This window comes from Crocodylus siamensis, chromosome 8 (genome assembly GCF_052110815.1).
Source record: "Crocodylus siamensis isolate JL-2025a chromosome 8, ASM5211081v1, whole genome shotgun sequence".
Lineage (NCBI taxonomy): Eukaryota > Metazoa > Chordata > Crocodylia > Crocodylidae > Crocodylus > Crocodylus siamensis.
In genome coordinates, this window is record NC_143402.1 from 55,704,999 (window position 1) to 55,728,530 (window position 23,532).

The following is a 23,532-nucleotide window of genomic DNA, read 5'->3' on the forward strand; positions in this document are numbered from 1 at the left end:
ACTGTCAGGGATAGGACACCTGGGGGCAATTCTGCACTGGGGCATCCTTGGGCCTGGTCAAGCTGAGGCTGCCCCTGCTTTCCCTGCCCATGTTTCACCCTCTTCCCTGTACTGGGCTCCCTCACTGCTTCTTCCCTCCCCAACAAGGACCAGCTGCCCCCCACCCCCCTTCTGTGCTGGGTGGGGCTGGGTCAGTGGTAGATTCCCCCTCATGCCAAGGCTGGTGGTGCCAGACCCCACCTAAGAGAGCCCATAAGCACCTGACCTGCCTCCCCCTGCAAACACAGGCAGTCACAGTAGAAACACAGGGCATCAGAGTCATTGGCTCATTTATTCCCCTGGATCTGGACAGAGCCCCTCCCCCCACTTGCAGGTGGCTGCAGCTAAGACTGACCAGGGGCACAGGCCAGATGAATGGAGGAGGATACATGGGACACACTGATCTCAGCACTGCTTGGGCCCAGGGTCAGAGAGAGGAGGCCAGACCTGACCACCCTGCACCCGGCTGGTCACAGCTAGACTCCATGCCACTGGACACAGGGCAGGAGCTTCCCCTTCTCCAAAGCTGACATTACACTGTGGCTGCTGCCTTGGTGGGGGTGGGGGGTGTTAGCCCATCTGCTCCCCCCCACCCCAGCAGTCACCCCTGAGGAAGGGAAGCACTGCTGTACTTAAGATAAATGGGGCTGCCTGAGGCTCTTCTCTGTCCCTCACAAGCTCCCCACTTGGTGTAGTGGTGCCCTTGGGACTCTGCTTTATCTGTGAGCCCCTTACCAGCCCCAGCAGGCACTGGGGAAGGGCTGAGCTAGTCCTGAGGCTTGCCCAGCACAAGGTGGGTAGGGGTCTCCCAGGAGCTTTCCAGTGTGGAGTATGCCAGGCAGCCAGCAGGGGCACTGCACACCCCAGGGGTGACAGCTCCCCCCAGCCAAGCCGGAGCAGAGGGGTTTGGGATCTGGGTCCAGGGCAAGTGCCTCCCATCAGTCCCAAGGTGTTACCCCCCCACCAGGCATAGGACAGGAGGGGCAGGGGCTCTGGTCTGAAGAAGGTGGGGGGCAGCTGCATGGACCTGGGTGGGAGCAGGGAGGCGTTGGCAGCAGCTCAGAGCAGGAAGGGGACGATGGGTGAGCGCAGGGCAGGGTAGTCACGGAACTCCTTCAGGTAGCTGCGGTGCTTGCCCTTGGCCCAGATTGTCATCTGCACAAAGCCCACCAGCGAGAACAGTGCCACTGCAGAGGTGGGGGGAGATGTCAGGGGTGTGGCAGCATCCCCCTTCCCCACCATGCCTAGTTTCACCTTGGGAGATGTAGGGAGCCCTATAGGGGGTGAGAAGGGTGGGGTTCTGGCCCTGGTTTTTTCCACTCAGCTCTGGATACAGCAGATGAAGTATACTACAGCCCCAGGACTCTGCAGGCCTCTCTCATCTTGTCTGTATCTCAGTTTCTCCTTGTGAGGTGCTAGGAGCCACATGCAGCTGGGAGAGGAGGTAGGAAGGACAGCCCCTGGACAGTGGTGTTGGCTGGCAACTGCTCCTCCACCCCCATGCACATGCAGGAGAGCATGCCTGTTTCCCCTCATGAGATGCTTGGAACCGTATTGGAGAGGGGGGCCTGGCCCTGGTGCCCACCCACAGCATGTTGGGTGAGGCACTGCAGCCCCTGAGCCCTGCCCTCTCTCCACATCCCCCACCTCACCTGGGAGACACTGTGTCATGATAGTGAAGCCAATCCAGGAGCCGACCTGGGGGGACAGGGCCTGTGAGGGGGAAGCCACGCCAGAAGGGGTCCTCCTGCCCCCAGCCCTGTAGTGCCCTTCACTCCCAACCCACAGGCCTCTGCATCCCCGACAGAGCAGGGAACCTGATTCTTCTCCCTGCAGCTCTCCCCCCACAACTCCCACTTACTGTTGCTGGTTGGCAGTGGGGGTGGATCTCACCTCATAGGTGTAATTGGGACAGGACACAAGCAGGAAGAGCCAGGTGAAGGGATTCTTGGTCGGGTACGGGATCTTCCGTGTCTTGGAGCCTGGTGAGGGGCAGAGCATAGCTGGGACACAGTGCCAACCTCAACCCCTCTCCTGTAAACATCCCCACACCCCCATCTCAGCCCTCTCATCCTGACTTGGGTGTGAGGAACTTTGCAAAAAGTTCCTCTGGGCCTGAGGAAGTGGCTTAGTCAGGCTGGGACCCCCTGGGCTTGCTCTTGAGTTTGCCCCCCAGGACTTAGAGGTGGGGTGGTTCTTTGTGGGCTCCTGTGCAAGGGGGGCAATAGGACTGGCACTGGCCAGGAAGGGCTGGATGGGATTGCACCTGAGCTTGGCTCCCTCAACTCCCAGGGGAATGAGGCTTCAGACCAGAGGTACCCTTCCCCTGCAACACAGCCCCAGACCTGGTAGGATCTATTCCCCTTCCCTCAACCAAGCCCTGGCTTGGGCACACAAGCATGCATACACACTCACCGGCTGGCCGCAGGTTACGCAGGGCGATATGGATGGAGAAGTTCCCCAACTGGCAGAACTGTGGCAGGAGGCAGACCAGGGATCAGGTGGGAGGGGCATCCCCCCAAACTACCCAGTTCCCCCATCAAGGCTCCTAGCAGACCAGGGGGGCAGTGCCATACCACCCCTGGCAATTGAGTCCAGCCACTACCAATCACAGCCCTGTGCTGCCTCCCCCAACCCCCAGGTCTGACCCTCAACCCTGGCACTCTTCTCCCTGTGGCCCCCTCAGGGGGTGCTCTCAACCTCCCCCCACCCACCCCTCATCTCTACCCCACCCCCAGTTCTTACCAGGAAGATGATGAGTGCCAGTTTCACCTGATCCTCTCCATAGGCTACAGGGGGAAGACAGAGGTCAAAGGTTAGAGGTCAGCCAGGCAGAGGACATGCTTTCCAGGTCTGGGTACATGGAGTGGTACCTTTGGGCCTGAGCAGCTTGGGGATAACAAGACAATGGCCCCTCTCCCTACCCAAATTCTCCCCACCCCCAGGGGCATGAGGGGGCTATGGGAGCCCAACAAGGTGCAGCCAGGGGCAAAGGGGACCCTGGAAGGATGCTCCAGTCCCCGATGTGGTTAAGGCCCTTCCCCAGGCCTAAGCTAAGCTAAGCTCAACTGGAGGGCAAGGACCTGGGCTGGCTCTGGCATAGGGAATCCCCTTGGCTACAGCACCTCCAGGCCCCCACAGCTCCCTTGTGGGGCTGGGAGCCTTGTGCAGTGCATTATGGGATACCACAGCCTGAGGTGGGGTACTCACCAGGCGGGGTGTAGAGCGGGTGGTTGATGTAATAGGCCATCCAGGCAGCAAAGCCCCAGTAGTAGGTGCAGTTCTAGAGGCAGACAGATGAGGTGCTGGGTGAGGGCAGTGCTGACCATGGTGAACCCTGGGGTCTGAGAGCACCCCCCACCTAACCTTTGCCCCCACCCCCTTCTCACCTTGAAGATATTGCGCAGGGGCATGGTGCCATGGGAGAAGCGGTGCACAAACAGTGTCTCCAGCAGACGCTTCACATAGTGGAACGAGTGGCAGATGCAGGCCAGGCTGGTGGGGGCATTAGGAAATCACGGGTAGGGGAGGGCAGACCAGCCTAAGGCCCCTGTGCCCCATGTCCTGGGGAGGGACTGCCTGGGGTCCCCCTGGCCTCCCCCCTTCCCCCACAAGTTACTGTGCCCCCAGCCACCCCCCAGGCCCAGCATGTGCCCCCCTGCCAGGCCCCTAAGCCTTGCCCTCCCACAACATGGGCTTTCCCTTCAAACCCCAATACATGTCCTGCCCACCGGGTGCCAGTGTCCTGCCCCACCCCCATGGCTGGGCCCCTAGCATATACCCCCCCCCCACCTCCCCTGGCAACATGGCCCTCCCTGCCTGCCCCCCCCCTCCATGGCTCCACCTACCCAAGCCCCTGGCTGTTGCCCCCATCCCTGGCCAGGCCCCAGCAACCTGTTCCCTTCATTTGAACTCCTCCATATGCCCCACCCCACACTAGGTCCAAGCCCCCTCACCCTCACAACCCTGCCCCCCCCACATCCCTATCCTCCATACTCACTGGACGACTGAGTGGCGGCTGGAGGTGAAGTCGTACTTGGGGCCATAGATGAAGGGCACACGGAAGTAGAAGAGCAGGTAGATGAGCAGGGGCCCTGCGTATTCTGTCAGGAACACCTGGTTGGATTGTGTGCGAGTTGGGGGGGCAGATCAGATCCTTGGGGCATCCCACACTCAGGGCTCTCTCAGCCTCAGGGGATCCCCATAATGGGGGAGGGGCTGGAACAGGAGGTATCCCCTGGGTTGGGGGGGATCCCTGGGAGTGACACAGGAATGGAGTGGTTTCCAAGGGTGAGGAGGAATCCCAATGGGGGTGGGGAGGAATCCCCCAGGCAGGATGGGTCTCTCTCACCGTCACCCAGCTGATCTGGGCACCCAGGTCCCGGAAGTAGAGGGTGGCCGTTGTGCCCACAGGCAGGTTCTGCAGCACATCTTCGTCCTTTAAAGATTTGCCTTCTGGGGTGTGGGGGCAGAGTCAGCGAGGGGAGGCAGTGGGGCATGAAACCCCTGAAGCCCTAAGAGCCAGAGTGATGCCTCCCCCTGCCAGCCAAGGTAATGCCATCTGCCCCTGGCTGCAGCAGGAGGTGGGGGCTGGGATTCATTCCCAGCCCAGCCTAGATCCAGCACCGGTCCCCCAGCCCAGGGCACTGCAATGGGATGATGGGGGTGGGTGCACTTACTGGGGTCCAGACGCAGGGACTGTCTAGCCGGGTACCACTGGGGATCTGAAGAGGGAACAGCAGGTGGCACCGTAACTCCTACTACTCGGGGGCTCCAGCCTGGCCTCATTGTGCCTCAGTTTCCCCTCCTCCCTTCTGCCCTGTTCCACTGTGATACAGGAGGTCTCCCCAAGATGAAAACACCCTCTGGCCCAGTGCCCTGCCCACTGGGATGTGTGGACCCTACCCTCTTGAGGGGGACTGTAGGCCAGGGTCAGAGGCAAGAAGGGACATTGATGGGGGGCACCCCCTGTGACAGGGTGGAAGAGGGGGGAGGGCATGAGATGCTGAGCAGCAGAGGGGAGGGGCCAGGATGGCAGAAGGAATCCCCATGAGATGCTGAGGGAGGAGTGGAGGACAGGGGAAGTCCCCTGACAGGGTGGGAGGGGTGGCCTGCAGGACCCCACCAGGTGCCCATACATACGGGACTTGGTGAAGAGCGTCTTGATCTCAGCGATGGTGGCATTGGGCTCTACCTGAACAGACATATGCAGACAGTCAGTGGTGAGTGCAGGCTGTGTTCCCCCTTACCCCAACCACTCTCCCCATGCTGGGAGCCTGCTCCCCAGAACTGGGAAAGGGCGCACGCGCGCGCGCGCGCACACACACACACACACACACCCTTTTCCAGCTGGAGGCAGCCATGTGTCTGCCAGGGGAAGTGCCAGCGTTGCATGCCCACCCTGTGGGGCATGGGGAAAAGGGGTGACACTGGACAGGGGCCAAACACCAAGGCTGGGGAAGCCAGATGCCCTCTGCCCACTGCTTCCCAGGAGGGGAGACCTGGGGCTACCCCAGGCCCCATCACACAGGCAAACACACACAAACATGCCCAGTAGGTGCTGGTATTAGGTGTCCAACAGCTGCCAGGCAGGCCCTGGCTCCCTGGGCAGGAGGGTCTTTCTCAGCTCCCCACAGCTCTGCAGGGATGGGCAGCTTAGGAGGGATTAGCTCCAGCTGCATCGATGCAGCCAGACCCTGGTCTGGCCAGGGGGACACTGGACCCTTCCCCACCCCACCCCACCCCCAGGCAGGGGCAGGGGAAACCCCAGGGCCTGGCCAAGCCACAGAAAAGTGCCCACTGGCAGAGGCTAGAACTAGGGCAGGGGCTGCTGAGGGGTGGAAAGGGGAAGCCCTACCTGGCCCCTACCAGCTCTGAGCCCTGCTATAACATGCCCCCCTTCTCCACCCCCCCCCCAAAAAGAACAGAATCAGACACAGACCCCTGCCTCCAAATTCACTCTCCCATCTTTGACATCAAGGGTGGTGGAATGGTAGGGAGGGTGGGCAGAGGAAGGACCCTGGGTTCTCTCCTCACCCCCAGCACCCATCAGCCATGCAGCCCCCTTTCTCTTGGCTTCATGCCTCAGTTTGCCCAACACCCAGCTCCAGGGGGACATCCTCACAGAAGGGGGCCTTGTGGGGCTCCTGGTAATGGGCACAGGGCTGATTCTTCCCCAAATTTGGTTGCTAAGGGACCCTGCACTGTGTCCAGACACCTGGGGGCAAAGCCCTGGGTGGGTAGAGGGGGGTGGTATGGGGGCAGGCCTGTCCATCCAGAGAAGAGGGGCCCAAAAGCAGGAGGGCTGGTTTTCAGGAGGGAGCCAGAAGCAGCCAAGACTGGTTCCTGGACACTGATGCAGTGATGGAGGTCTCACTTCCCCAGTGCCCAGAAGGTCCTATCTTGGCCCCTGGATCCTGCAGTTGCCATAGCCTGGTCCACACATGACATGAAGGAATGCTGGGAGAACAGATGCCAGGGCTCCAGATGACTGGGCCAGGAGAGAACCTGGATGAACCACCCCGGGCCCTGACTCTGAGGTCCTCCAGAAAGATGCCAGGGATAGAGACCCTTTGCCAGCCCCTAGCACTAGGAGGGCTCCTGAACCCTGTCAGTGTGGATGTCTCCTGCTGCCTAGCCAGTCCCCCCAACCTCAGGGCAAGAGGCCCAGGCAGGCAGACAGCCACCCTGCCCCCCATCATCCCAAGTGATTCTTTCAGGTAGGAGGCATCTGGGCCCACACATGCCTATACATATGCATATGTGTATGCATGGCTCAGTCCCTTCCCTTGGAGCTCCTGCATGGGGTGGGAGGCTGGGGGGCCTAGCCAGAGCCCTGGTTCTTTCCGGCCTCAGCCTGGGGCAGCTGGTTCAGCTGGGGGGGGTAGCACCTCTATGCATCTGGCTGCGGGGCCCAGGCTGCTGCCAGACCCCCCCTCAGCAGCCCAGCCTGTGCCCCAGAAGGGACAGCAGGATCTGGAGCCCACAGACAGTTACAGCCCCGTGACTGAAGCTGGGGTTGGGGAGGGGCTTAGAAAGGGATGAGACCACAAGATGTAGCAGACATGGGAACAGCAAAGGTTCTGGGCAAGGCAGGGGGCAGTGTGGGAAGCAGGCAGAGGTGCCTGGGGGCAGGATCTGAGTGCATACTGATGAGGGGGGCTCTAGGGGCCTGCCAGCTGACCCAGGGAGCCTGGGGAGATGCTGCCCTGGGTATGGGCCCCCACCATGCTGCCCAAGCTGGGCCATGAGCAGCCTGGAAATAGGTCAGGGCTGAAGTATTGTCAGCGGAGGGCAGGAAATAAGTAGGATCTCAGCTGCACCCCAGTAGCAGAGGGGGGACACAACATGCTGTGGGGACAAGGGTGCTGGGGCACACCTGATGCTGAGGGCTGGCACATCCTGGCCATGCCAGCTCCAGGGAGAGAGAGCTGCAGTGGCACCCACAGCCTATGGTGTAACCACGCACCCCAGCAACCCCCCACCTCCAGCAAGATGGCATGTCACAATATCCCCCTGCAGCACATCACACCCCAACATCCCCCCAGTGCAAGGTGGCATGACCTGCTCCTCTAGTGCAGGATGGCACACCCCAGCAACACCCCCCACTGGATGGCACACCCCAACATCTCTCCTACCATGTAGGCTGGGGTATGCCAACACACCCCTGTGCAGAATGACACATCCCAGTACCCCCTCCCCCATGCAGGGTGGCACGCCTCACATCTCCCTCTCCTTGCAGGGTGGCACATCCTGCCATACTCTATGCCAGTGCACGGTGGCACATCCTACTACCCCACCTTGTACAGGGTGGCACCCCCCACTTCCCTTGGGTCCAGGGGATAGGGTCACTGAGTTTCACCCTGTGCTCCCTCCACCCCCTGCCCCTGGGGTAGTAGGTGCCCACAGCCCCTCACCTTGTCGAGGAAGCAGAGTTTCTCGCGTGTCTTGGCGTCCAGGATCTCCACCTCAAAGAAGAGAACGGCCTTCTTAGCCTTCTTGGCCACCCTGGGTGGGCGCCACAACCCTGTGCCCTCTGCCCCACCAGGCACTGCCTGCCCCCCCTCGCCTGCTGCCCCACCACCCTCCATGCCACCCCCCAGGGCTCTGCTGTGCCCGCCCAGGGGATCCCCAGGGATCAGCGCCTCCGCCAACAGCTTAGAGCGGCTGGAGCTGCCTTCCGAGGGGTAACCCGATCAGTGCTGTGCCCGCGGCCAGCTAAATATAACCAGGCCAGCTCCTCGGGACCAGGGCCTTTTTAAAGGCACCGCCAGCTTGCAGGGAGGCTAGCACCGCCCCAGTGCCCAGCCCTTTGAATGGGCCAAGGCAGGTGGCCAGCCTCTCTCATTAGTGCTGTCCTCATTAGCGCTGTCCATCCACCCCAGGGAAGGATGCAAGCAGAGCCCAGCTCCTGGGGAGGGGGTCCCTATGTTGCAGGCAAGAACCTGTCACACCAGGGACCTGTATGCCTTGGGGAGCGACCCACAGCTCCACAGGGGATCGGGGCCTGGCCTCTTTCCCTCCTACCAGAGTGGGATGAGACAGTGCCCAAAGGTGGGCCTTGCTCCCCATGCTCACTGCCAGATGTGCTAGCCAGGCCCAGTCTCATCACTCATCAGGGTGTAATGGGGAGCAAGTAGATGAACCCAGCAGATCAGGAGGGGGCAGAGCTGGGGGTGCCTCTGTGATAGGGCTGTGCTGGCAGCACCCCATAGTGGGCACCAAGTCCCCACAAGAGACCTGCACAGTTATAGCCCCTGGGTCCAGAGGCAGCGGCTGAGCTCTGGCCCAGGGGGAAAGTGTGGGGCTGGGGATAGTGGCTGCCAGGTTGAAAACCCAGCCCCCAACAGATGCATCCTGTGGTCCTTGCCCTGCCCGCTGCCTCAGTTTCCCCACCCTTACAAGACAGCCTGTACCCAAGCTTGCTCCAGCTGCAATGGGGCTGGGGGAACTTAGTCTGTCCAGGGGAGACTGCACCAGAGTCCCTGACCCCATCCAGCCCCCACATATGCTGCTTCTGACCCCCCCGTCCCACAACTAGGCTATGAGTCGCTGCGCAGCCTGGGTGTGGGGGTGGCCTGGCTGGAGATCTGTGTTCTCAGCGGGGCCCGGGGCCAAGCTGGGTATTAATAGCCACCCACCTGGGTGCTGGGATGGCTGTCACATGCCTCCACCCCCTGGAAGCAAAAAGGAGCCACCAAGGCTCCAGGGAGGGTCACCAGAGGGTCCTGGAGGCAGCAGAGAGTTCAGAGGAAGCCAGCCCCAACGCGCAGACAAAGAAAAGGGAAGACCTGCTACCCTAGCACTGCCACCATGGGATGTAGCCATCCTCAGAGTCCCTGGGGACCAGGGAACTGCATGCCCAGCACAGCGCAACTGCCTTCAGGTAGGACTGGCTTACTTGTCCTGATGGGGAGATGGGGGGGAGATTTGCTTTGTGGCCTTCCCAGACAAGCCCCTGGCACTGGAGGGATCGGCGTGGCCCCCACAACTCCTCCTGCTCCAGCCAGCCTAACCTTTACACCCAGGCCCAAGTGACTGTAGGGAGTTATGGGTTTAGAGCAGGGGAGCCCCCCTGGCAGGGCAGACAGGTAACTGGGCTGCAGCTAGCAGCCTCACAGAGGAAAGGAAGCCAGGAGTTTCCACCTCAGCTGCAGAGAGGTCTGGCTGCTCTGTAACTGCAGGGCGGAGCTAGTATCTGAGGAGGGGACTGGGGGGAACTGAGGCAGGGAGCAAGAACATGCCAGTGCATGTGGTTCTGAACCCAGCACTGTATGCTGACCCACACCATGGGGTCAGGCAGGAGCTGGTCCAAGGGCAAGTGCCCGCACCCCCAACAAACCTCTCACCCCCATCCCCTCCACCCATGGGCCCTGGTCTGGACATCCCCCCAAAGCACCATGGCTGCCAGTCTGCAAGTGTCCAAGCCCGCACAGGGACATGCCCCCACATTCCCTCCCCACTCAGTCCCTGCAGCTTGGGCTGATGGGATAGAGAGCCCCCAGCCCAGACCCAATAGCACAGGGAGTCCACCCTGACTCTGTCCCCACTAGACTGAAGCCCCCAGAAGAGTCCAAAGAGCTTGGGGGCAGGGGGTAGAGCTGGGGATGGATGAAAACCACAACTCCCAGAGCCGCTCACCCAGGAAGTACCCAGTCATGGACACCTCCAGCCCCACGTGTGGGTCTGAGGCAGGGCAGGTGGATGCTGGCAGTGGTTCCCCTAGCCCAGCCCCAGAGACAGGTGGGGTGCCTGGGCCACTGTGAGTCCCTTGCATGGAGCTGCATGTTTCCCAGCCTGTCAGCCACAGCCCCGCCCCCCCCCCCAAGTCAGATGTAGGGTTCCTCCCCCCATGTTGCATCAGTGCCCAGTGTGGGAATGAATGCCGCAGCATCAGTCTTAATCCTCGCTGATTGAGAACATTTTAACACCAGGATCAGGTTCCTTCTCAGCTCCTCCAGCCACAGCAGGGAGGTGGGGGTGAGGGGAGCTCCTGCTACCCAGTTGGAACCCCGCTCCCTAGGCAGATGCAGCCCTGAGTACCCCCCACCCCAGCAGGGGCTGGTTCCAGAGGAGGGAAGGGGCTCTGACATGGGCCCACCAGGATCTCTCCAGTCAGGGATTAGGGAGCAGATGGGGGCGGGGGGAGGAAGGATGGAAGGAGGGGGTCTATAATGGAGTAGTTGTCTGTCATTGGAGAAGCAAGGGCTGGGCAAGATGAACCCAGGTCTTGTAAGGGTTGGGAAACTGAGGCAGGGGGCAGGACAAGGATGCCCCTGGTCCCTACTTGCTCTCAGGGGTGATGTGTTTCACCATGTAACAGCAGGATGCTGAGTTGGAGTGGGAGCATGGGGGGCACTACTGGGACCTCGGGCTGCCCCATCCTGCCCATGGGGGACGACTGACCTGGCTGTGAGCTGGCACAGAGTGGTGCCAATGTGCCCCAGCCGCAGGGGGTATGGGGGCGGGCAGGGGGCGGGCAGTCGTGGCAATGGAGTGATGCTGGCTGTCAGTTTACCTAACAGCTTCCCTTGGCAGGTCCTATTTCAGTTGGTCCAGGGGCTGCCAAATACCATGCAGGGCTGCAAACAGAACCAGCTGGTGAGGCGGGGCAAAGGGGGGGGTTCAACACCACCCCCTGGTGGATACATCTGGCAGCGGAGGGGCCCTATGGTCTCTCCTGGCTCTGAGGAAGAGCTGCAGTGGGAACAGGCAAGCTACCACTGGGATTGTCCTGGGGGTACCGTATTTCCTAGTTTATAGTGTGCCCCAATTCTGCCCCTTGTTTTCAAAAGGCAGAACAAAGAATAAAGATAGAATCAACACAATAGCAGAGAAGTGGGGCTGGAAGGGACTTCCAGAGGGTACATCTAATCCAACCCCCTGCCTGAGACAGGATCACCTCTGTCCAAACCATCTCAGACTAATCCATTGTATAAACTCTTCATAAAACTACCGTCAACCCTGACAACACAGACCTAGCACCCTAACCTGCTACAGGCAAAGCAGGAGAAGCACGGCAGCTAACATCTTGCTCCTATGAAATGTTGGCAATATACACTTAAGAGATCCCAGATACAGTCCATGCCCCCGATACAGAGGAAGGCAAACCCCACCCCCATTCATACCAATCTGACTGGGGTGGTGAGGACGGGATTCCTTCCCGACCTCAAATTTAGCATCACTCCGACCCTGAACAGGGCAAGACTTTCTAGAGAGGAACCTCAGGCTTTTTGTCCCAGTAAAAGCATCGGCATAGCCCAGTCACCATCCCCAGCCTGGGAACGCTGACACTTGGCTGGATGGCAACACAACAGAGAACGATGTGGGAGTCTTGGTAGATCACAGACTCAGTAGGAGTCTGTAGCGTCACGATGAATCACAAAACCCCATTTGCCTTTCACGTGGTTGTAATAGAAGCACTGGATGCAAGACACAGATAGCAAATCTGTCTCTCTACTGAGCACTGGTTAGGCCTCCTCTAGAATACTGACTGCACACGTGTGCAGTTCGGGGCTCGGCTTTCTTAGGGTGATCTCTTTTATTGGACCAACTATGTAGTTGGAACAAAGTTAGACAAGCTGCCAAATGTAAGGCTTTCTTCCTCGGGTCTCACTGTGGGGCTCCATATTTTAAAAAGAACATGGGGAAGTTAGAGAGGGTCCAGAGGCAGGACACAAGGATGATACAGGGCTTCAAAAGCAAATCTATACAAACAGAGGCTGAAGGAGCTAGACATGTTCAGCTTGTGGAAAAGGCACTTAAGAGGGGACATGATAGCAGTCTGCAAACACCTGAGGACAGCCATAAAGAGGGAAAGCACCTTTTCTCTCCTGCTGCAGAGAGTAGGATGTGGACCAATGGCTTGAAGCTGCAGTATAAGTTTTGACTGGAGATCAGGAAAAACTTCTTCAGTGTTAGAGCAGTGAAGCAGTGGAATAGATACTTAGAGAAGGTGTGGACTCTCCATCACTGGAAGTGTTCAAGAAGAGGCTGGACAGGCACCAGGGATGATCTAGGGCTAGGCACAGTGATGCCTATGCTCTACTATGGGTTCTTTGCTGGTTGCCACATGAGGCCAGGAAAGATTCCCCACCCCACCCCAGCCACTCCTGTTGCTACAGATGTCTAAGGCTTTTTTCACCGTCCCCAGAGGCATTTGGTTGGGGATGGTGACTGGGCTGTGTCAGTGCTCTTACTGGGACTCAACCTTGGATGGTTCTTCTAGCTAGAGGATCTTGCCTCTGCTCAGGATCAGGCCAATGCTGCATTTGGAGCCAGGAAGGAATTTTACCCCCTGGTCAGATTGGTACAGACTGGGAGGGGGGTGGGTTGCCTTCCTCTATAGTGGGAGCATGGCCTCAGCCTGGGACTTCCCGAGTACAGTTGAACATTTTTTGAAGGCAGGGCACTGCCAGCCCACGGCTTCACCTGGAGCAGGTTCTGGGGCTCTGCATGTCTTCCTGAAATAGGGTTGCTGTGTAACTTTGGTAATAAGCTAGACAAGGATGTGCCTGGACTGGCTTGTATAAGAGGGTTGGACTAGACGGGACCTCCATGGAGCACAGCCAGCACTAGTTCTATGAACTGGGTATAGGGACTCTCCAGCCAAAGGCTGGTGAAGGAGTTCGGTTTGCAGGAGCAGCCAAAGGAATCAGACTCCTCAAAGCTGACGCTTCCCCAGCAGAGAAGCCCCAATCTGATTTCCTGTAGGAGACAAAGCTGGGCTGGGAACTGCCAGCAGTGAGAAGGCCCACATGAAAGGAGTCCTAATGCAGAGCCAGCTGTGGAGGAACAAGCTGCACCCATCAGTTGCCAAACCCCAGCCGCCTACGGGGAATGCATGTCCACAGCACTGCTGAGAACAGAGAGAGGAACTGACCCCCCATCACCCTACCCCTTGCCCCATGCCAGCACCCCCTTCTCAGGGGAGTTCAGAGCTGTCCAGGGTGGTTGCATGGTGGTGACCTTCTGGTTTAGCACCGCTCAAGGTCTCCAGGCCGAATTTGCACAATCTTTTCCAAAAACAGGGGCAAAAAGCAGCAGCTGTTCACCTACATCTAACCAGGTATGTTTGGGAATGGGCAGAGCCCGCACTCAGTGATGAAATCATCTGCAAATATCTGTAAAATCCTAAAAACAAAGGCAACAGGTAACTGTTCTTCACCTGGTCCCAGGGTATGTGAATGAGGGAGCACCCACCAAAATGAGCAAGAGACAGATTTCAAGGGAAGAGAAAGGACTTTTGTTCTTTAGGCAACTCATGGTTAACTTGTGGAACGCATCACCAGAAGCACAGAGTACAGCCAGGCTCAAAAAGGACTAGACAGAATAAGACAGAATCACTGAGTCCTCAAGAAGTGGGGCTGGAAGGGACCTCCAGAGGTAATCTAGTTCAAGCCCCTGCCTGAAGTAGGATCAGCTCTGTCTAAACCACCCCAGATAAATCTATCCTCTAACTCTATGTAAGACTATGGTCATCCCAGACACACCTGACACTGCCACATGGAGACCAGGAGGACCACAGCAGCCAAAGTCCTGCTGGTGTAGAAGGTTATTAATATACACTTGAGAGGCCAGGCAGAGGCTGTGTCCCTTTACAAAGGAAAGCAATACCACCACCACCACCACCCCCAGTCCACCAGTGCTCCAGACAAACCTTGGTTGGGTGTCTTCCTCTAAAGTGGGGGGGGGCATCAAGCTGAGGCACAAGTACTACAAGGGGCAGGGGCAGCTTCTGGGCCATGCCACTCTACAGAGGAAAGCAACACCCCCTCCCCTCCCCTCCCCACCCCCCACAAGTCCACACCAATAATCTGACCTCTGCTTTCTGCTCACAGCCTCTGCTCCATTGGCTGCTCTTTTATCTGTTCCTGGTCTGACCTACTATCCTGCTTTCTACCCCCTGCCCCATCTTCTCTGTGCTGCTTGCCCCCTCAGCATCTGCCATGTGCCACACCCAGAAGCTGCCCCTGCCCCTTGTAGTACCCAAGAGTGTTTTTAAGTCTCCCTCAAAGGCACTGCATGTTGGCTGCAGCCCAGGCTGGGGATGGTGACTGGGCTGCCTGCTCGGACTCAAACTCGGAAGTTCCTGGCTAGGGTGTCTCACTCCTCTGCTCAGGGTCAGACTGATGCCAGATTGGGGGTCAGGAAGGACTTTTACCCTGATTACATTCATACAGACTGGAGAGGTTTTGCTGTGGCACAAGCTGCCTGCAGTTGCTCAATCCAGCCTGGACTGAGGCCAGAGCCATGGTTGGACCTGCTGGGAATGCCAGGAGAAGGCCTGGGGCCAGGGCCCCTTGGATTCCCCTCCTGCTGCCTGCCAGTGATTGCTGGGCCAGGCTGGAGCCCTGCAAGAAGGATCCCTGCCCCCCTTGGAAACAGCTTCAAGAGCCAGCTTCAAGGCTGCAGCACCAGGAGCCCAGCCTGACCCAGAGGCAGTGTCATGGAGCATTGAGCCTCATGCCCTGCCCAGGCACCTCCCTTCTGCCTGTCCATCCCATTGTCCCATCCCCCACCCCACATTGCCCCCAGCCTGGATGCATTTTCCATTTACCTCACAGATCATGCTGTGCAGAGTTCACACACACACATGTACATGCATGCACAGGCACCCCAAAATGCACATATATGCACACAGGCGCGCACACACACCCCTTCACTAGTGGGACAGCCTGTCACATGAGCAGCTGAAGGAACTGCTGAGCTGACAGGGACAGCCAGCTCCCAGCCCATATTAATAGCCCTGCAGATCTCAGCACAGATCTGCTTACAAGACAGGTGTAGGGCTGTGTCCCCCCTTCATCCCTGGCTGTACAAGCTGGGTCCTGTAGGCTCCATACATCAGCTGGCCCTGGCATGGAGCCTGCAGCCACATGGCTTTGCTCAGGAAGTCACAAGCTCAGGAGCTTCTGAGAGGCAAGGGGAGAAGGAATAAGCGATCCTTCTTGTATTCATATCCCCTGCTTCTACCACCCAGTGCAGCCCCATGAAAGGCAAGTGGGGAAAGACAAAAGCCTCCAGCACTGGGCACATGCTCTCTGGGATAACCAATGCCATACACATGGTGGTGAAAACTCATAGACCCTTCCTCTCTGCAGCCAGATGCTCCCTCCCAGGGATCTGGCTGGGGATGAGGCTGGCTACAACCCAGCTTGGCAGAGACCATGCAATCCAATGCCTTCCCTGGCCCATGGAAACCTAAGCAGAAATCAGGGAATCATGACAGGACCCTTTGCTTAGAGTCTACATCCCCTTCCACCCTCCACACCCCCACTTCAGCATCTATTCAGGTAGGATCCTGGGGGTGGGGGGGAGCTGAGAGTCTCAGTGTTACCCCTGGATCAGGGCATGTTGGGATCCAGGCAATTTTGAGCTTACAGCTCAAGTCTGGGGAAAAAAATACTTCCTAGTGGTTCATCCAGGATGAGTGAAAGCAACTGGGAGTAGATCAAACATGGGTTAAGCCAGCACACCCATACCCCTCCACAATGCCTGTGGCTCCCAGCCCCTCAGCAAGCAAGAGAGAAATATCTAATAATCTGGCCTCAGCTTGACCATACTTTCTCATACACCACATGCACCCCTTTCCCAAAAAACACCTGCTTGAAATTTCACTGTGCTTATATGTGAGAAATATGGTAAGAGCCACTTCTACTGGTTGTGGAAAAAAATCTGCATCTGCACATGACTCTCAGGCTCCCTTATCTGCTGCTGCTCAGTTACTTGCTACAAACAAAGATCTTTTCTTCTTCATTCTGCCTTTCAAAAGCACAGTACATATTATATTTCAGGATGTATGGTATGTGGGGGAAATAGGGCACATATCTTGCTTGAAACAGGACCATGAGGAGCCCCCCAATAAAGGCAGCCATGGGGTAACCATGTATTAGGAGGTACAGGATACAGGTAGAGGGAAACCACGGAAATGCCCTCCCTTCTGGGGCTGTGGCCGTCAGTGCCCCATGCATGTAAAATTACCCATGAATCATAACCACAGAGCACAGACCCCCCTGGCCCCATAAGGGTGTATAGAGAAGGCATCCAGGTCCTCCTCCCCACTACTCACAGGTCTTGGATCCTGCTGGGCTAACTCAAGCTATCCAGGGGGGGCAGGGCCACCAAATTAAATGGGCTGCATTAAATTGGTGACTTAAAGCCTTCAGTGTTTGCTGTGGTTTTCAGCAGCACTCAGGAGGTAGAGGAGGCACACAGTGCAGGGAGGGGATTGGAGCAGCAGGGGATCAGCATCTCAGGGCAACTAGGTCGCAGGTCCCTGGCCTGCCACTCTGAAAGGTTGCTGATTCCTGGCTGTGTAGCCTACCTTGTACTGTCTAGAACAGCCCCACACCCTTCCAGAGTCCCACTCAGAACCCCTTCCCCTGCCCAATCTGCTGCTCTGATTTCTGCTCTGTGACCCCTGCCTGATCTACTGCTTTGCTTTCTGCTCCCTGCCCTGTCAATACTGCCTGCAGTCCCCTCCCCAATTTGCTACACAACACACACAGAGGCTTCCTATGCCATCCATGCCACAGGTTGGCCACCGCCAGTTTAGAAGGATGCAGAGAAAGGCAGTTCTTCAAGCTTGTCTGAAGCTAGGCAACAGGCAGCTCAGAGAAGCACCTTAGAGACTAACTGGCTCAGAGAGGCATGATCTTCCATAGAGGACAGCCCACTTTTATCAGATGCTAAGAACAGACTAGACCCAGGTGGCCAAGCTGCGATACGTGTGCCACGAGTGACAAGGGCAGCCTGTGTGTGTGGCATGTAGCAGATCAGGAAGGAGTAGGCAGTACAGCTGCAGACAGAACAGACAGCAGAAGCAGAAGATCAGGCAGGGAGTAAAAAGCAGAGAGGCCAATTAGGCAAGGGAAGGTATGAAGCTAATTTGTGGCCCACCTGACAAACAGACTGGCCCCCACTGGACTAGACAATGGTCAACCTCAACCTTCTTAGAATCAAGGTTCCCCTAGGAAAATGCCAGCTCTTTGCTTTCATTTATTTCTTAATTATGGAAAAATACTAGAGGAATTCTATTGCCCCAAAGAACTCAGCAAGCCCACAAGAAGCCAGCCCATATTTGATGCTCTGGATTCCTACTGGAAATCTCTTGAGTTTATGTGTTGCTAATCATGTAGATGTTTGCAAGAGGCAAGGCTTCTTATGGGGAATATCTTTTGCTGGACCAACATCATGGCTGGGATAAAGTTGGACAAGCTTTCGAGAACAAGGCATTCTGCATTATGCCTTGCATTCATCTAACTTTATCTCAGCTACAAAGTTGGTGCAATAAAAGGTATTGCCCATAAAAATCCATGCCTCATATCTATAGCTGGGGATGGTCCTGCTTTGAGCAGGAGGCTGGACTAGGTGACCTCCTGAGGTCCCTTCCAATAATCATTTTTTCTATGATTTCCAAAATCTGGACCATCACAGCTTCAGCACCCTGCCACCAGACACTACACAAATGAGCACAGGTGTCTGCACACCCAATATTCCCTAGCAGCCTTAAAAGGAACTGGAGACACCTGAAGTATCTGATCACCTGTCCTCCTATCTACTGTTATCTTCTGGTATGCAACATGCACCTTTGCTCCCAAAACCACCTGCTGGAATCACAAGACTAGAAGGACGCATGACTTTTGCAGGGAGGGAGGCCAAACAGAAGCAAACCCCTTAGTTTTCTACCCTATGACATCCACTGGGGGAGGGATATGGGTTTAAAAACAAACCATGCTGGATTTAACACACCAGTTGGCCCAGTTGCTGCCTCCCAGAGAGGTCTGGATCCTTAACACACTGAGGGCTAAACAAAACATTTGCTCACAGGGTCTGCTGCTACCCAGACATCCAGGGAGGCAGCTCCCATACAGTTGGGTCCTCTGAAGTTGCCAAGCCACGAGCTGCGTTAGGAGAGGAGTGTGCGCAGAGATAACACCACTGTGTGGAGGCCTCTGTACCCTCCTACCTGCTTGGCAAGGCTGTGTGGACACCATGCAGCCTTCCCTGAGAACAGCTTCCTGGGAGGATTAAGCAGGCTGGCTGGGCAGACTGGGGCTACTAACAGCCCCCACCCACCCCAAGCCTCTGCAGGGCCCAGATAAGCAGATATAGGAGGCAAGTGAGGGCACACAGGAGGCAGCTTTTGCAAGCTGCTGCCTGAAGCGTGCACAGACTTGGGCCGTGCCTGCAGCCAGCGGACAAGGATCTGCAGCGGAGGTTACAGGCAGAAACCACGCGTTCTCAGCTCCACTCAGAGCATACCCGCCCTTCTATCTCGCACGTACGCATGCGCGAGCTTACCCCACCACCCCCATGACATCTTGTGCGCCTGCGCCCATCCAGTGTTTTTTCTGCATATGCGCCCTCTGATTTGATCCACTCTCCTCCGCGCATGCACCCTTCTGTTCACCGAATCCACGCAAGCGTACTGGCACGCTCCAGCAGCCCGCGCATGCGCAGAGCGCCCGCTACCTCTCAGGGCGGAGCACTCCGGCAGTGGGCCCTTCCTGGCGAGGGAGGGAGGGGGACGGGTCACAGCCCCAGTGTGAGGGGTACGCCAACGGCCTCCTCACCTCATAGTGCTTCATAACTCCCCGCTCCGCACCCGCTGCTGCTGCCGCCTGGCACCCACCGCTTTCACGTGATCGTCCCGGTCCTCACCTGGGGGGAGGAGCCCCGCTCGCCGGGCCGACCAATCCGAGGAGTCCCGGCCAAGGCTACGCAGCCAATCAGAGTGAGCGAGGCGTGACGCCCCGCCCCAAACGTCTCCATGGTAACGGCGACGCGTGACGGCGTCCTGCCTAATAGGGAGCACTGAAGCCGGGTGGAGTGACTGGGGAACAAGCCAATCGAGTCACGGGGTGGGGGAATAGGGCCCGCCCACGCACGTGGTCACGGCGAAGGCTTGTAGGGGCTGCCTGAGGCAGGTGGGCATGGGGGTTGCGATCGAGGGGGCCCGGGACCCTCTGGGGGCATGGACAGGCGGAGGAGGGGCATTTGCAGGGCAATGGGGGCAGGGGCAGGACCAGGACCCAGCCCTGCAGCACGGCTTCAGACTCATCCCAGACTCAGGCGCCTGGCGGGCACGGGGGTAGTGCAGAGCAGCAGCCCCGTGACTCACGCTGTGGGGGGGCACCACACCCTTTCTGCAGCCCCAGGAAGGCTGGGCAGGGCAGGGTATGGAGTTTGGGGGAACCCAGGCCAGGCCCTGGAGCCAGCACGGAGGGTCAGGGACCCTGACCAGGGACCCTGTTGCCGATCCCTGATCCCCAGCATGCCCAGCCCATCCATAACTGCATCAGGGCACCCCTGGTCGGAGGAGGCAGGGGGTGGCTGAGGGGCTGGCTTGCAAGGAGCTGTGAAAGTCAGGGTGGATTTGCACATTACAGACTGTCTATGCTTAAATATAACCTAAATATATATAGACTGCATAGAGATTAACTGAAGTCCAAGCAGCTGCCATCCATTCCCTTCAGGGGAGCCAGAGGGGGCTGTCATGGCTGCAGTAGGAGCAGGCCCCCGTGGTGCAAGGCGCTGGGGGAAGGGCTGGGGGAAGACACAGGTTCAAGCACCTGGTACTGCATGATTCATGGGGTGCTGGAGGAACTCTGCTGTGCAGAGCAGCTGGTATCCAGCAGGTGCAGACCCCACACAAGTCCCCAGCGCTGCCCATGCAGGCTGGGAGATTCTAGCGCCTGGGGCAGGGCAAAGCTGGCACAGAGATGGGGGTCCACCTGTTGTGGGAAATCAGGGGGAGGGCAGGGGCCTCAGGACACCCCTTCTCCCCCCCCCCAATTGGCTTCCAGTGCTAGGTGCTGGGCTGCTCAGCTCACGCTCCTAGCCCAGGGGGTAGCGGGAATATACAGAGCCCCTGGTTGGCCCCACCCCACCCCAGCTGCTCCTGCTCTGACATGCCACGTTCAAGCAGTGCCTGGGCAGGTCCCAACCCCCACGCTAATCCCTAGAGGAATTCTGCTGGCTCAGGTCCTGGCAGCGTTTCCAGGCTAAACCCAGATCTCAGGGCAGGGTGAGGTGGGGGAGGGTCAGGGCTTGTCTATAGAAATGCCCTTTGCTGCTGCACTGGACTAAAGAAAAACACCTCCTTTCTACCCCATGTAGCACCTAGCTGGAGGCAGGATGCAGCCACATCTGGGGTGGGACAGTGCTGCTTGGAAACAGGAAAGATGAGCAACCCAAGCAGCAATTGGAATTGAAGCTGCTGGCCCAGCTGGAACCCGGCCAGGCCAGCTCAGCTCCTGGCAGGGGAGAACTCTGCTGCTGGTAGGATTTTCTCTGGCCTAGCTGGGATCACAGCTGAGGTGCTGGGAAGGAAAAACCAGCCCTGCACCGCGCCCCAGTGACTCACAGCAGGATCATACTTCCATGGGTTCCTTCCAACTTAGCTAGGTCACAAACAGCCCTGATTTCACCCTGGGGGAAACAGAGGCATGGAGGTGGCAACGTGACAGGAGTGTAAGGCAGGGAGAGAACCCAGGTGTACTGGCTCCTAGTGTGTCACTGTTGTCATTGTCCCCCCAGTTCTCGTTCTGTCTAGCTAGACGCTGCGTTCCCCCCAGAGCTGGGACAAGAACCCAGGCTTTCTGTTCCTAGCCCCCTGCCCTATCCCACTAGAGTCTACTGTCTTCCCAAGAGCTGGGAAGAGAACCTAGGCATCCTAGCTCCAGGCCCCCTGTTCTAACCACTCAAGCCCAACCTCCACCCCATCCGCAGTTGTGGATAGAACATGGGCATCCTGACCCTCAGCTCTACCCCATTAGAGCCCACTTCCTTTCCAGGGTTGTAATAGAACCAGGTGTCTGGGCTTCCTACTCTATCCACCGTATCCCATCCCACTCCCAGAGCTGGGAGAGAACCCAGGTGTCTGGGTTTGCAGCCCCAGCCCCTAAGAAGCCCTCCCAGTCTTGTCCACTGTGGTCCTGACCCAGACCCAAGGCCTCTGAGGGGGCATGCCTGGGGCCTTGCTAGCAGCAGCCTGGAGGACAGGGGATGGGGAACCACCGTTCTCCAACAGAGCCCAATCCCTGTATCTGGGGCTGCTCCTGGCTGGGTGCCCTGGGGCCTGGTGGTTCTGAGCCTGCTGAGCCAAAGAGAGGCTGGCACTGGGGCAGGGAGGCACATGGGTCCTGGGGAACGTGGGTCCAGCCCTGATATCAAAGCACCTTGCCCAACAGCCCAGGCATTATCCATAGCTTCCCGCCTGGGTCCCATCCAGACCACAGCAGCTCTGAGGCCCCAGGTGAGTGTTGGACCCAGCAGGTGACTGTGAAGCACCTTATTTGCATGGCAGGAAGATCCAGCCCTGTGTTTACCTTCTGCTCTTTGAGCCACAGCCCCTGCCCAATGGCTATAAGGGCCATACTTGGGACATGGTTCCCTGCCAGTCTGCCTTCCCCTGACACCTTCTGACCCCAGCCAGCTGCTTTGGGATCAATACACACATAGGCTCTTCAGACCAGATGCCCAAGAGCAAGTGGGGCCCAGTCAGGGGCAAATCTGGGGGGGGAGGTGGGGGTGCAGTGGTGATTCCTGGTTTCTCCTCCAGATGTTAAAAACCAGCTACCAGCAGGGGTAGCAGCATTTCTATTCATGCAGCGAGGAATGAATCAACTGACTTCATAGGTCATCATACTCTGTCCAGTTCCTGCTAATCTTTTCACTCAGCCGGTATTAAAGGACCCTCTCTCCTTTTTCAGTAGTCTTGATGTTCCACTAATCAAGCTGCTCTTTCTTTTGCAATTCTACTGTCTGTTCACTGCTGCTGGTCACATAGCTCCAATGACTCATCCCCACAGACACTTTTAACTCTAACTAAAAACATTAATCCAGGTGTGAAAACCTTAACTGAGGTAAACATTAACTGAGGTGTGGAAATAACTTCCAGAGAAACATTGGAGGTACCATCAAGATGCTCAAGAAGGCTTGTTTTAGTTTTATTAATGTAAAACCCATTACATTCTAATGACTGCAGGGCTAATGAAACAATGTGTTTTAATTATTTTTTCTGAGTTTGTTTTGTTTTTATATGGAATATATGATACACAAAATTCATACACATCCCAACAAAGCTATATTTGATTGCGTTTCTATCTTAAACTACATCCAGCTCTAAGCCCCTAACATAGAAGCTTTACTAATATTTTTTAATTGGAGAAAAATGTGTTGTGTTTCACACAATGAGGCACCACACCATCTGCACCCCCCTTTCAAATTCTAGATCTGCTCATGAGCAGCATTACAAGGGCTACATCTCCCCAGGCTCAGTAGAAGAGCACCAGAGGCAGGCTGCATTTGTGTGAGGGAGTTGTGGGATATATGTGCGCGCATGCTCATTGGGTTGAACCTGGAGGCATGGGGCTGGAGGGAGGTGCTTGTAGGGTCCAGCACACATTGCTCTTGGGGGTCAATCTCTTAATGAGCTAGGTGCAGGAAGGAGTTGGAGAAATGCACTGCTGATACGACGGGTATTGGCAATGGTGAGGAGGATTGGAATATCTTGCAGGAAGCACACATGGGCAAGGAAGGCTGTGTGGGGAGCAGCTTCTAGTAGGCACAGGGGCCAAAACTGGTGTTCATTGGAAGCTGGGTCTGCAGCTGAAGGTGGTGGCCTGCCACAGGGCCTGCCCTTGGGGTGGACTCCCTGCACCTCTTCCAGCCCTGGTGCTGGGGGTTCCCCCGCCCAGCTCCTCTAGCCCCATTGCCAGCTGGCTACTCCTTGTGGTAAGATGGGGAGTCCTATGGGGGGGTCTTTTTGCTGCCTGGGGGGCAGCTTTCGGGGGACTCCAGCAGCCTGTGGTGATGGGCACGTGGTAGAGAGTCCTGCTGGTGGGTGCCCCAGCTGGGCTGGCATCGGCACCCCACGGGAAGAAGGCCTTGCAGGCATGACCAGCACAAAAGGCACAGCCTAAAACTCTGATTCGCACACACTCCCCCTCCCTTTCCGGAAAGGGGTAGTGACTTTAACGCTCCCAG

General features: G+C 57.4%; 1 protein-coding gene across 2 annotated transcripts; it reads right to left on the reverse strand.

Moving 5' to 3' along the window:
• Window positions 1-312: 312 nt before the first annotated feature.
• TECR (trans-2,3-enoyl-CoA reductase) lies at window positions 313-19,228 on the reverse strand. Of its 2 annotated transcripts, XM_090060435.1 has the most exons (13): window positions 19,116-19,228; window positions 7,956-8,006; window positions 5,182-5,233; window positions 4,719-4,763; window positions 4,391-4,494; window positions 4,040-4,155; window positions 3,429-3,534; window positions 3,250-3,322; window positions 2,785-2,828; window positions 2,455-2,512; window positions 1,933-2,021; window positions 1,692-1,737; window positions 313-1,226 (listed from the first exon to the last, which is right to left on the reverse strand). In XM_090060435.1, exons 1-13 carry the CDS (start codon window positions 19,128-19,130, stop codon window positions 1,099-1,101), a joined length of 927 nt encoding a protein of 308 aa, XP_089916561.1. In that variant the 5' UTR covers window positions 19,131-19,228; the 3' UTR covers window positions 313-1,098. The 2 variants fall into 2 exon arrangements, with proteins under 2 accessions (XP_089916561.1, XP_089916560.1); XM_090060434.1 differs by lacking the exon at window positions 19,116-19,228 and having other exon boundaries at window positions 7,956-8,162.
• Window positions 19,229-23,532: the final 4,304 nt, after the last annotated feature.